This window comes from Nomascus leucogenys, chromosome 20 (assembly GCF_006542625.1).
Source record: "Nomascus leucogenys isolate Asia chromosome 20, Asia_NLE_v1, whole genome shotgun sequence".
Lineage (NCBI taxonomy): Eukaryota > Metazoa > Chordata > Mammalia > Primates > Hylobatidae > Nomascus > Nomascus leucogenys.
In genome coordinates, this window is record NC_044400.1 from 13156078 (window position 1) to 13169249 (window position 13172).

Here is a 13172-nt window from a genome sequence, read left to right on the forward strand (position 1 = left end):
GTTTACATCTATCATTATTCAATAATATACAGGAAACTGAATAAGTTAAATATATTATACAGTCCCAGAATCAGGATATTCAATTCTGACAATTACAATCTGAAATAGAATACAACCTGAAGTAAGTAGGATCTGGCAAAAATAACACCAAATGACTGAATAAACAATTTAAAATAATTGAGTTAAAGGCATAAGCTGCATTTTAATAACTTTAGAAATTAAGATAGGGCATTTTATTTTCTGGTATATTATTAAATCTATATGCCTGCATTAAGTTCCTGTTAAGTACAGCCTTATAATCTAGATTTTCACCTAAGTTAATGTTGAAATATTAGGCTTTTCTCTTCATTACCTCCCAAAGATCAACATTGATCTTATGTCCTTGGCTTTTCCCTTACAGCTATTTGTCCTAAATGGCACAACCCCTCATTTTGCTCCAGTAAGTAAGATCCCTCTGCTCTTTGACTGTGTCTCCCATCTCACTTGGCTTAGACTCTCAGTTTTTCACTGTTTCGTGTTTTCTCCTGATATGTTCCTTTCTGCAAATCTGATTAAAGCATAAGGTACTCCTCTGGGTAAATTACAAGACGCTTAAAAAGAAAAACTCCTGGGGAAAGAATATGATTTGGTTAGCATAAATTGGATGAGTTTACCTTATACTGAATATTGTTTATGTGTTTATTTTCAAGTATTTTGACCAATACTATCAACTAGCATGTACATTCTACCTAGTATTAAGTGCAAAATAACTATAAAGAATCTTTTTAGCTTCTTATTTTCCTTTATGTACACATGAAGACACAGGATTATTTATTGAATCTATATAGCTAAGCTCATTTGAAATTAGTAACATTTTTATCCATTCACATTGCTCAGCAAAGTGCAAATTAGATTTAAGCTATTTATAGTCAACCATTTCAAGGAAGGACAAGCAGGAATCTGCCTACCCATTATACTTCACTTATATTACAACTTGTGTGACTTCTGATCAAGGGATCCCCCAATCTCAAAGGCAGTGAGCAATGTCTGGAAGTGAGATTGTCCAAGAAGGCAGGTCCCAAGTGTGCTAAAACCTATGGCATATATTCAGCCCCCACACAAAATTATCTTTAAAAGAGCTATGGCAATTTGCCTGTTCACCTTTTATGAGGCAATGCCACATTTGGCCAGTAGATAGCACCCAAGATATTCCAATAAATATAGTGAAAAAAAATCTCAGCGTGATTATTACTTTGCTAGGGAAACACCAGACAAGCTCATTTTAGATCAGCTGAGGAGGAAAATAGAAGTCCCCAGTGATTAGAAATTGGGATTTTTTTTAAAACCAAATCTTAGTAGCCTCTTCATGTAAACCTGTACTTTATCAGAGTAGGAAAATTAGCTGACTTGTTTCCTAACACAACTTCTGTTTGAATGTGGGAAGGTACCACACATTTGACACAGATTTAAATAACGCATGAAAGCAGCACTTGAACAGTAATGCTGAGGTCCGGAGAGATCATGAAGAACACTGTGCCATTGCATTTCACAAAAACAATGAAGAAGACTCAAAAGGCAACACTATGCAGCACTCATTCATCCTGCTAAAGGGCACAGTGAAAAAGTCACATGCATTTCAGAATGCAATGTTTAAATTACTAAGAACCTGGCTATAAACAAACAAACTAAAATAAATCATAATTATCTAAAGCTGGTGGATAGTGCCTTGGTGTTGTTAAACCTGCTGCTATGGGTACCTGCTGCTTATGTTTTGACAAGTGATGACATCCTTGTTGCATAGGGGGCAACTCCATGTTCCTTTGGCAGTAAGAATAGCAACGAGAGCTGCTTAGGTGATATTTGAACCATCATCCACATGTTACAACCTCAGTTCATCTGCTACAGCAAGTATGGCTCTACACTTCATAAGGTGATGAGTGTTAAGGAACCAGGCAAGTAGAGAAATGTGGGATAAGAAGTTAGAAGATGAGAGTCATTCAGTTAGAGACCTAGCAAAGAAAAACTATAGGCACCTGAACCAGGAAAGACAATGTCAAGTGGTGACAGGGGTTCAGACTCTTATACAAATGAGTTTCTAGGAGTTAGGTTTTTGTTCTCTGCTCTCCAGGGTCTAACATCAAGCCTTCTCCAGCTGCCACACCCAGCCCACTTTAAGGGAATTACACACAAACTCAGAATGGCTGCCCCAGTATCCTGCTCAAGAATTTTAAAATTTGGTTTAAATTGCCTAAAACTACCTTCAGCCACTGAACTTCCTATTCACACAGGCTATTAAATTTCCTCTGTTGTAGTTGTTTGACTGGTTTGAGCTGTGTTTGGGCACTTGCAACCAACAGTGCTTTATTCATTCATGATGAGAAATTGTGGGGGTTAGAGGGGCAATGGCATTTACTCCAATCTCTTTTCATCCCAGGTCTCTGTCTTCCCCCTTTTAGGAACTCTAAGTATTCTCAAATTGGGAGATTTGCATTTGGTTTGCTAAGATGCTATTTTGTAAATGTGTGTTCCCCTCATTGTCCTTTCATAATCATCTTGGTACTGGAAATAGGCAACTCAGAGCTCCCAGCTACCCCACAGAGTAAGTTTACCATAGTCCAAAGAGGCACTGATCCTGGGGCCTAGTCTTGATCTGCCACAATCTGGCTGTGTGACTTTGGGGATATCACTTTCTCTCTCTGGGCCTCAGTTTTTTCACCTACAAACTGAAGAAGTTAAACAAGATGTACTAATTCTAACCTTCCATGGTTCTTTTCCCCTGCCTTCACTCCATATATGAAGCAACATTTGAGGCAGGTTAAATAATTCCTTTATAAAGAAAGCTGTCATATTTGATGTACAAGTAGACAAGGTGATTATTCAGTTAAATAATCATGCATCCGTGGACAATGCATGGGAACACACATGGAACGGTAATGACAGGTTTATCCCTATCTACCCATGGAAAGATAATGACAGGTTTATCAGTCATTTACCAAATCATTCTGATTTGGTAGAGATGCAATATTGGCACCCAGGAAGAAGCTCTTTGCTGCCTTGTCAGTCTTGAGTGATGTTCTTTTGACCCAGGTGCCCTTTCATCACAGGGCCTGCTGGGATCCTGCCTGCCTCCCTTCCCCTCTAGCCTCTCCTCTTGACTACTGATAGTTGCATCAACTACCAACACACTCCTGCTACCTCCTTCCAGCATCCAAGTGAAGAGATAATGAAGAGGTAGTGTTGCAGCCACCAAAGGTTGGGAGAAAAGCACTTTAACTACACATCAGTTAATTGTGTTTAAACCTGGAACAAATGATAAATTTATGCAATAAAACTTTATAAATCCTCCAATTGTGCTAAATATTTACAAAGAAAATGTCCAGTTCTTGCCTGAGAAGGTCCTACAGAATCAAGAAAGTAAATAGATCCTAATGATAGTCGGTTAAAACCTCAGTGTATCTCAATTAGGGCTATAATTCTGTAGAGGATGGAAGAAAGGCAGGAAGGAAGGGAAGGATAGAGGGAGGGTGGAGAAAAGAAACCCAAGTTCCTGTAGAGTCGCAGTGCCCAACCACGGCTGTATGTTGAAATGTCCTGGGTGAAAAATATCAGTGTTCAAGCCCACCATCAGTGATGTTTGAAGTTCCATGTGATTCTATTATGCAATCAGTGTTGAGATTCAATACAATACAGCATCATATTTTATCAAATAAGTGACTCAATTACTGAAGAAGAGTGGCCACTCAAAGGGATTTTATAATAGTTGTTAAGAATTGTTACCAAAAACCCCACCAGTTTTCTATTGCAGAGGTCTAAGAAGCTGGAAGCCTTCCTCAGAATTTCCCATGTCCTTGGGGTAAATGCTACCATGTTCTGGAATCCTGAGTCTGAGGGCTACACAGTAGCCTTATGCCATATCATTCCCTTTCCCTCATACTCTTTTAAAATTACTGCCAGATCAATGCTTCAGGCTCCTTATAGTCAAACCTGTTTTCCTGATTATAAGATAGACCCTGAGGCTTTTACCATTCATAGATCATTGTCACATCTATTATTAGCTAGAGGTTCATTTGTTGACTACATCAACAAATTGTTATAACTGCTGGCCAATTTGGAAAATACCTGAGACTGAGTAATGAACTGGAACAAGCAGTGCACTCAGAATCTCAGGCCTTTGAATCAATTTACGGATCTGCCCAAGCATCTCTAGGTAACTTAATGCAAGTCACAGAACTTTTCAGGCCTGTTTTCTTAACTGTAAAGTGAGAAAGTTGAATACTATCTAATATTTCCTTGAAACTCTGAAATGCATAGTATTTCCTTCTCTATTTTCTGGTAATGATACTAACGAACAGTAAAGGATGAGAAAATTAAGTACAGAGGGAAAGCACCAGAAAAAACGAATGGTCTGGATGAGCCGTAAGTTGACAAATTTGATCTCAAAGCATTGAACATATCCCTAGATATGTTCTTTGCTTTTAAAAGACTACAATTGGATCATGTAGCAGTAAAATTTCTACTATGGGTTTGTGTGAGAAAAAAAAAATTCTCTTTCCCCTCACACTGTGAAGACTACCTTGCAAAATGAGAAAGCACTGTTCTGATTCTCTAGTTGTTAAATAGACTGGAAAAGAGAAAAAGCGGTGATAAAAAAAAAACACTCCTCTACTATGCTGGAAAAGTTTAAACATATTCAAACCCCAAGTTCAGTTCCTTTTCACAGTTCACTGTTCACTGTTGCCCTTGTACCCACATCTCCCTATTCCTCTATTCCTTTCTTTCCAACTACCACAGCCATCTCCTCATTCCATCTCCATATCTTCATGCCTCTTCATGCATGACTTGTCTAATCCAAAAAAGGTTTACGACTCCGTAATTTCCTGCAGATTACATCTAAACTGTTTAGCTTGGCATTCCCAGATCTCTATAGTGCAGCCCATAACCTAACTTTCTTCTCACTTTTCCTCAACATATTTTCTCCAGCCAGTCTGGGCTGCTTATTGTTCATTCCTCAATTATGCCCTATAAAAATCCTCCACTCTGCCTTTGCTCGTTCTGTTTCTCCCGTACAGAATGACCTCCTCCATTTTCTCCCACGTAGACTAATCCTGGCCATTCTTGGAAGCTGAGCAAACTCACGTTTCGCCTCTTCCAAGAAGCATTCATGCTGGCCTACAATGATCTTTCCTTTCTCCAGCTGTACTAAACAGCACTTATATTTTGCTGTATTGTCTACTGTGTTTTGTTTATTGCATATTTCTCAGACTGCATGCTGCCGGAGGACAATGTCTTAAATACTTCTATTTTTCTGCCTCTCTTCATCCTTTTCTTCTCCCTCTCTCCCTTTCTTCTTTCCATTCTTTCTCTCTCTTTACTGTAGTCTGTACAGCAAAATTTGGGAGGAACCCAAAAAGTTCAGTAGTTATTTTATAAATAAACACAGTAATGCCAGACTTAGGTTAGTGTGGCTGTTAGGCTTCTCTTTTACCTGGCCTGATCACTGGGGCACGAAAGTTCACTAGTGTTTTTTAGCTTTTAACTTGGAATTCAACATCCCTCAGCATGTTTCTTTGTAAGAATACTTAGTGTTACTAGGGCACAAGTCTGAGTTTAGGTTCCACTTTTAAACTTTATGTAGTTTCTCAAAAGAACAGAAATGATCTAAGAAATAAGAACAAATTGAAGGAAAAAAGTGAACTATTCCAGTAATTAAACAACTTTGTTATTTATTTCAATAATGTGTTAAATCATGCCCTCCTCATTTACAAAGCCTGTGATAGCAGAATTGCAAACTACCAAAGTACCAAATGAACACAGGGCCTCCCCTTCTGGCTCTACAGATGAGTCAGCTGAGCTCAGGCAGAGACACCAAGTCTAAATGAGGTAGTGCCTCTTGCAAAGCGGTTAGCCTCTCTCCCCTTCCAGCTGTACCTCTTCAGAAAGGGGTTCCTCTGTTTCTGCAAAACCCTTCCTATTATGTCCGTTTTGTTTCGAAAAGGTTGTCTGTAAATAAGATGCAGCCCTATCCAGGGACCCAAAGTTGGGCAAGATCAACCAATAGAGACACTTCCAGTTTTTGAAATCCTCTTATTTGTGCTTTTAGGACAAAATAATTTACTAGAACTGGTAGAACAGGGCTCTAAGCCTTGGTAAAGAGGGAATTTTTGTAGGAATGAGGAGTGGAATGGGTGAGATATAGATTTGGATATGCAAACAGTGGTTTTGTTTTTGAGTCTGTTGCAAGGCAAAAGGAGAGTCTGAGACCAAGCAGAAATGGGATAGAGCTGGTGCATCCTTTGCCATGGAACCCCCAGTCAGGCTTAGCAAGGGTTTAGGGAGGATGCATGCCCCCTGCTTGCCACTCTCCCTCCCTACAGGAAATGGAATTGCACTGGAAAGATATCCTACCTGCAGGCTCAAGGACAACACACTCTCAAATTCACACTGGGATCCCAGAACACTCTGGAATAGCCTCTCTCCCCATCTGCACAATCTTGGCACACTCAGTGAAAGGAATAGTAGGACTTTGCCCTAGTCAAAGCAGTCCTCCTGCCTTTGAAACCTAGGACCAAGGCTGCTCTGCTTCAACCGCTAAGATTTAACAACCCTCCTTCATTTCTATTTTGGGGTGGGGGTGGTAAGCAGAGGAGAAGGAAACTTTTTTTTTCTCCAAAAATTACAACCCAATCTGTGCTTTTTGTTGTGTTTTATTTTTTAAAGCCTAGAAATCAATTACAATTCTACTCCCTTGCTTCAACATGGTTTTCTTCTCTAAGAGCTTTGCGTTTCTAGATGTAAGAAGCAGTCTCGCCTTGCGTATTCTGTCGGAGCAACTGCCTAAAGTCTCATCCTTGGAGAAGTGAATGTATCTCTCTGGACCTTAGGTTTCCCACCTGTTCAATAAAGGAATGACGAATGACGCCTCAACTCTGATCTACCGTAAAAACAGTGCAGGTCTGTGAGCCCCATTGCCTTTGATTTTTCCACTCTAGTGTCCAGCACAAAGGTAGTAAAAGGTTAAGGATCTCTCCAATGGAGAGTTGTTAACACGGAGATCGAGGCTCACAGGCATCAGGTTCGCAGCTTCGCCCGGCCTCAAAGATACCCCTGTCCAATATTTCTGAAGTCGGAGGCTGCGGTGGGGTATCCTGTCTTTATTCTGCTTCTCCAAAGCCCGGGCAGAAGGCCTGGGAGCAACTCCGTCTGTCTTCAGGACACCTAGCTGTCTATACCATCCCCAAATCGGAGTAAACCGGACATCACCTAGCTCCATTTCTCACAGTTCTGCGCCTGGTCCCTCGAGGTCCCCATTACTCCCCGACCCCAGAAATCCTTCCAGCCGCACCAGGCACAATTTGTACCCCTTAACCGCGGCTCTGCGAGCTTGGCGCTGCGGCAGAGTAGGGCACTCTCCCAGGGCGTCCTGGGCTCCAGCCTCACCTCCCCGCCCCAGCCTTTCCCTTTCGCAGCCCCCACGCCCCGCCCCAGGACTCTGCAATCGCCTTCCCCTCCTAAACTCTCTGGGCGCTCTCCAGGCGGGCGCACTCCTTCTTGCAGCCACCCAGGGAGAACCCTTCCTTCCCCCCATCCCCAATCTCCCCAGCCAAAGCGAGAGCCAGTCAGTGGGCAGGGCGCTTGGCACGGTGGAGCCTCTCGGACCGGCCTTCTGCTGGGCGGGGGTGGGAGGAGGCACCCGGCCTCTCGGGGCTCTGGGGCACCGGCTGGCCAGGCGTGCTCAGCTCGGCCAGGCATCCGCCGGGCGGGATCGGATCTGGAGAGCAGCCTCGCGCTGAACCCATCACCCAAGCGCCCGAGCCGCCGCCTCCCTCCCGCAGGCGACCCCCGCGCTCACCCCGAGCACGGCCAAGCGGGAGAGTCCAAGGCGCGACTGAAGCCCCCCGCCGCGTGCCGGAGCTCCGGTGGCCCAGCACGCTCTTTGCCGGCCCCCTCCGAGGAGGGCCGCGCGGGGGGCCGGGAGAGGCACCTCTGGTCCGCCCACCCTCCCCCTTCCCTGCCCGCCCACCGGGCCAGAGCTGCGCGGCAAGGCGCAGCGCTCGGATTCTGGGAGGGAAGCGCCGCGCTGTGTCCCTGGCGTCCTCAGTCCTGCCCCGCGAAGTGGAGATGCGCGAGAGGCAGGCGAGGGCGCGCAGCTCGTGAGAAGCCGCGCCAGCCGGCACCATGCGCCTGCGGCCGCTGCCCCTCGTGGTGGTCCCCGGCTTGCTGCAGCTGGTGAGTGCCCGGCCCGCGCGCCGCCCCACGCGCCGGGGACGCGTTTCGGCGGGAAAACCGCGCAGGCGGCTGACTTGGAGCCCAGCCTGGGCCTGCTTGGGAAGTGGGGTTGGGGGCGCGCGGAGGGCAAGGAGTTTTGGGTTGCCTTAGAGGTCGAAAGGGAAGAATTGAAGGACGGAATAGAGGGGATCTAGAGGCGACTGAAGGGCTTAGCACGGGTTGGGACTTGAGCGCTGAGGTAAAGTAGGCAGAAGGTGGCCGGGAAGTAGGTCCGGGAGAAGGAAGCGGTTTATTGATAAGCGGTCAAGGAGAGGATGGAAGGTAAATTGATAGGACGAGAAGGGGCAGAAAGACCTTCCTCCGGTTCACAGTTTGAGAGGCTTGGTGGTGTTTATTTTCCACGTGGTGTTTTGCCCAGATGCACACAGACACTTCTTCCAAAACACAGCATAGTGCATGCATCCGCCTTCTCAGAGCCAGGTAGTGGCGCCTTTCTGGTGGAAAACTTAGGCAAAAACACGGATTTGGGGGACAGCTTGGATTTCTCTTCGTTTTCCGTCTGGCGCTAGGGACTGGGATGGGGTTTTCTGCCAGCTGGGGACACAAGATGTAACTTTCATGCCCAGCTTCGCGCAGGAGCCCCCTCTCGGGCATCTCGCAGCTGTCTTTTCAGGGAGACCTCTCCCGCCTGGTCTGGGTGGCTCCGGGGCGCTGAGGAATAAGAAACGTATTAAAATGTGGTTTGGGGTTCGCGTTGTCACTCTCTTCGCTCTTCCCGCGAGGCGCCACGCTCTCCTCCTCCTGATATACGCCTATATTCTATATGCATGGCTAATTATAGTTAAGGGAAAACCAAAGTAAGACCTTCAAGAAGAAACTTTCAAAGTAAAATTACAGCAGGGGAGTGCTTTGGCTGGGTCAGCCACTGTGATGGATTTCTTCTGGTCACTTAGCTCTTGCCTTGTTAGGGTGCTATTAAGAGGGCTTTCTCCTGATGCCATAGTTTCTTTGGTCCTCATATTTAAGACTTCGCCCAAGCACTTAGAAGATGACAATCTCTTCTCTCTCGCTCGCTCGCTCTCTCGTTCTCTTTGTCTCTTTCTTTTCCTATTAGGGGGAAAATCAAGTAACTTTGAAAGTTTATGATATGTATGATATTGTTAAGGCAGAGGCACTTTGCAAGTTCTGAGGGTGGAAGGAACTCTAAATGGTGGAGAGACCACTGAGATGCCCATGGTCCATGCTTGTTACGGTAGAGATTAGCTTCACCTGCACAGCGTTAACTCAGAAATTCTTCAATGGCATCAAGAAGAAAATGCAATGATATGCCCAAATATCCTTGAATGAGCCATCACATACTGGCTGTCTACAATACTCCATGTTAAAATACATTTTACATCTTAGGCATTATGAATCCAAAATATATGCCACATTAATCTTTAGTATCCCTTGCTTTAAAATTTTTTAGTCTGGATTCTAATAAAAGGTGATCTAACAAAGCAGCATTTGTATGGTGTGTGTAAGGAAAAGCCTGGGGAAATCAGGTATTTATGTGGGGTCTTCAGAATATCTTCATGAATCTTAGTTCATTAATTTTACATTTAATAAACATGAACTGTGTATCTGCTCCGTAAGCACTGTGATAGGCTCTTAAAGATGAGAAAATATATTTGGGCACGTGTCGGGGAAAAGTTCTCCTCCCAGCTACTATATTGGAAATGTTAGATTTTTTTTTCCCACACCACCATAGTCAATAAGGAATAGGAAATACATCTTGCAGGGATTATATGCTCTCCTTAAGAGCTAGATTCTAATATTACAGCATGGATTGATTGATTCGCCTTTAAAAAAGCTTATGTCAAATTCTAATCCATTTTGGGATTGTGCTTGCGTTGTAATGTTTTTCTCCTGGAGCACTTTATCATGGTAAGTGAGGTGGGGAGCTGCAGCCCTGTTGATAAGCACACATTCCTTACGCTGCCATCCCTTTGGACAATAAAAGGCTGTTTACATTCTCCACATTCTTAGAGCTGTTGCCAGCCTTATAACACAAGGGGGTTAGAATGTGAAGGGAAAACAGAGTGGCTGAGCAGATCTAAATTGAAATATTCCCCAGTCCCACCATATGCCCCACTCCAGTAGGTCTCAAAAAGGACAGATCGTGATTTGCTCATTTGGATGGCTCATAGTTTTGTTCTACCTTTTTCAGCTGATATTGAACTTCTTTGTTAAATCCTAACAGCAAGGGGATAAAATGTTTTCTAGATGTGAAACTAGTCTTTTACTTTTCTAGGAACCATATGTACTAAGAAAATCTGCCTTTTGCTGACATAAGGCTTTTTTTTGTTTTTTAAATTTTTTGGTGAGGGACGAGTGAAGTTACTTTATTGTCGAAATTGGATTTTACTTTTCTATCTGCACTGCCAGCCTGAAGAACATACTTTTAAAAAATATTAAATATTTTAAAAGAATAATATATTCATTTGGGCATATTGAACATTTAGTGATATGAAAATTACGTGTTTGTTTCTGAAAGCAGTCACAGGGAGTTGAGGCCAAATAAGTCACTAACTATGGTTATATATAACATATATAATATACACATATATATAATACAGTCACAATAACTAGAATTTTTTTTACCTGTTTATGTGATATTTAAAACTTCTAAGAAAACAGTAAGCGGAATTGATAAATACTGCAGGTAGCCTAGGAAGAATGTATGTCTCTTACCTGTCCTTGCCCAATTTTCCTGGCCTGTGTATAGTGCTTTTAACAGACAGGTTGCTATAGCTAATTAATGGGATTACTATTTGCAAGATTTAAATATCCATCTTGAACGTATTCCTGTTTTAAAAATTCTTATTCAGCAACATACTCTTATAAAGAATATTAAGAGCATGTTATATCTTTTCTGCCATCTAATGAAGAAAAAATTAGCATTTGAAATGAATATTATAACAAAATGAGTGTTGTTTCATCATGATGCCAGGTAAAGACTTCACCAGATGTCAACTGTTTACAGATTTGCATGATGATTTGTAACTGGTAATAAGTGTGATTTTTTGCCTTTAAGTAAAAAGAAGATTATAAAAAGAATAAATTTTAATTTAAATGAATGATTAGCTAATGTTTAAGATAAAATTTAGGGCTGATTTAAAAAATCAGTTTCTTACACATTTCAACTTGTTTTACTGTGATACAACGCTGAGTTTACAAAATAAAATATTAGTTAAAAACAATGTAAGTTGGCAAATTTTTAGAATCCTATAAAGTCAGATCCTTGTGATGAAAGATGGTAAAATTTTAGGTTCATCCTTTTAGTATCACATAATTTATTAAGGGTACTTACATTAAAACTAATAATTTTAATATTTGTTTAGTCTGATGATTCTATTTATTTCTTCTTCTGTACTTACAAGAATTGATAACTCTTTACTATCTTCCATTCAAAAATGACAATTTTCCTCATACAGCCTTGATCAGTAAACATCAAAATAGTATTTTCCAGTGCCGGATGAATAGTTGGCTATATGACAATGTGGAGGAAAAAAAAAAACCACTATATCATTGTTATGACTTAGAGTTGGCTGTGCATTAAAAGTAACTCCTCATTATAAGCATCATTATTTTAGACATTTTAAAAAATGAAAATTAAGATTAGACAATTAAATGCTTGGTTTCAGCCACCCACCTCCCAGTACAAGTTGTATTCGCTTGGTTTATTCTGATATTATGTTATCTGGTCCGGTTTTAAATGCCTTCCATACAGAAAACTGACTGCTTGGGAAATTATTTTATTGTTTAGTTTCCGAATGGAAAAGAAAAGCTTTCTTAATCTTTGTTCTATATTTTTTCATAATGTTTTCTTTTTTATTGTTTTTGATTAATAATTGGAATGCTAAATAAGGCAGAAAGCTTTTTTGAAAAATCTTTTAGAGGTTTCCACTGTCAGCTTAAAATGTGTAGTTCTTGCCAATCAAATGTATTAAGAAATATTGGTTTATATAAGACATTGCCCACGTTTTATCTATTAAAGACCTAATCAATACACCTTGAATGATTTAGTCGTTTAGTGGTAGCAATCAAAGATGAACATAAATGTGTCACAGGTTTGTGATTTTGTAAAAGCTCTAGAATGTCTCTTACAGTTTACATATTCTGCGGACTCTTTTACCTGAAGCTTTACTGGGAAAGATTTGAAAAAAGAATTATAGCTGCACACTCAAGTGCTTACAGTTAACGCTGTGTCAGCGTTTCTATAAAGAATCTCATTTCTATCTTAGCCATAAGCATTATTGCTGGTTAGAAGCTGGCATTTAATATCTTGATTTGGAAGTAAATTATTTCAAAACGGCTTTAAAAAATTGGTCCAAATGATTTTGAGTGCTCCCCATGTGAGGTTACTCTCTGGGTACCCTTATAGTATGCAGGATGGTGATTTAACAAACTAATTTCTATATTACTGACTTTGTAACTAAATTAGCAGGCACAATGCTATGGTTTTGACTTCCACAATGGTTATAATTTAAGTTGGGGTATGTTTAAATGATTTTAGATAAACTTTTCCCAGTTAACATATATATTGTACTGCCGTAAGATTTTCTAACACTATTTCTTCACAAGTATTTTTAATTATGCCAAAATCAGGTGCCCTTTTATAAGTCTTTATTTACTAATGCATTTTTTTATTAGTTGTGATTTGATTAATGGTATTGACAACTCTATTCTTTATTTCAAAATCCTGCTAAATAAAAAAGGAATCTAAAGCAATTTACAGTATAAGTTGTGGTATAGATTTTCATATTAAAGAATTTTAAGATGTGATTGACTGAAAACTTCTATTTTATGTTATTTTTTAACTTATGAAAATCTAGATTAAAACTCTCAAACAAGTGTTTGGTTCATTATGCTGTAAGATTGGTATATAATAAGGAATTATCTTTCCTTATAGAATTACCATTAAA

General features: G+C 41.1%; 1 protein-coding gene across 1 annotated transcript in view; it reads left to right on the top strand.

Annotated features, from left to right (window-relative positions):
- The first annotated feature begins 8005 nt into the window (after positions 1-8005).
- Positions 8006-13172, top strand: part of NXPH2 (neurexophilin 2) — a 106882-nt gene continuing 101715 nt past the window's right edge. The window contains exon 1 of the mRNA XM_003267616.3: positions 8006-8205. Coding sequence (XP_003267664.1) covers positions 8155-8205 — 51 coding nt within the window. The 5' untranslated portion in view covers positions 8006-8154. The remainder of the gene's footprint in view (positions 8206-13172) is intronic.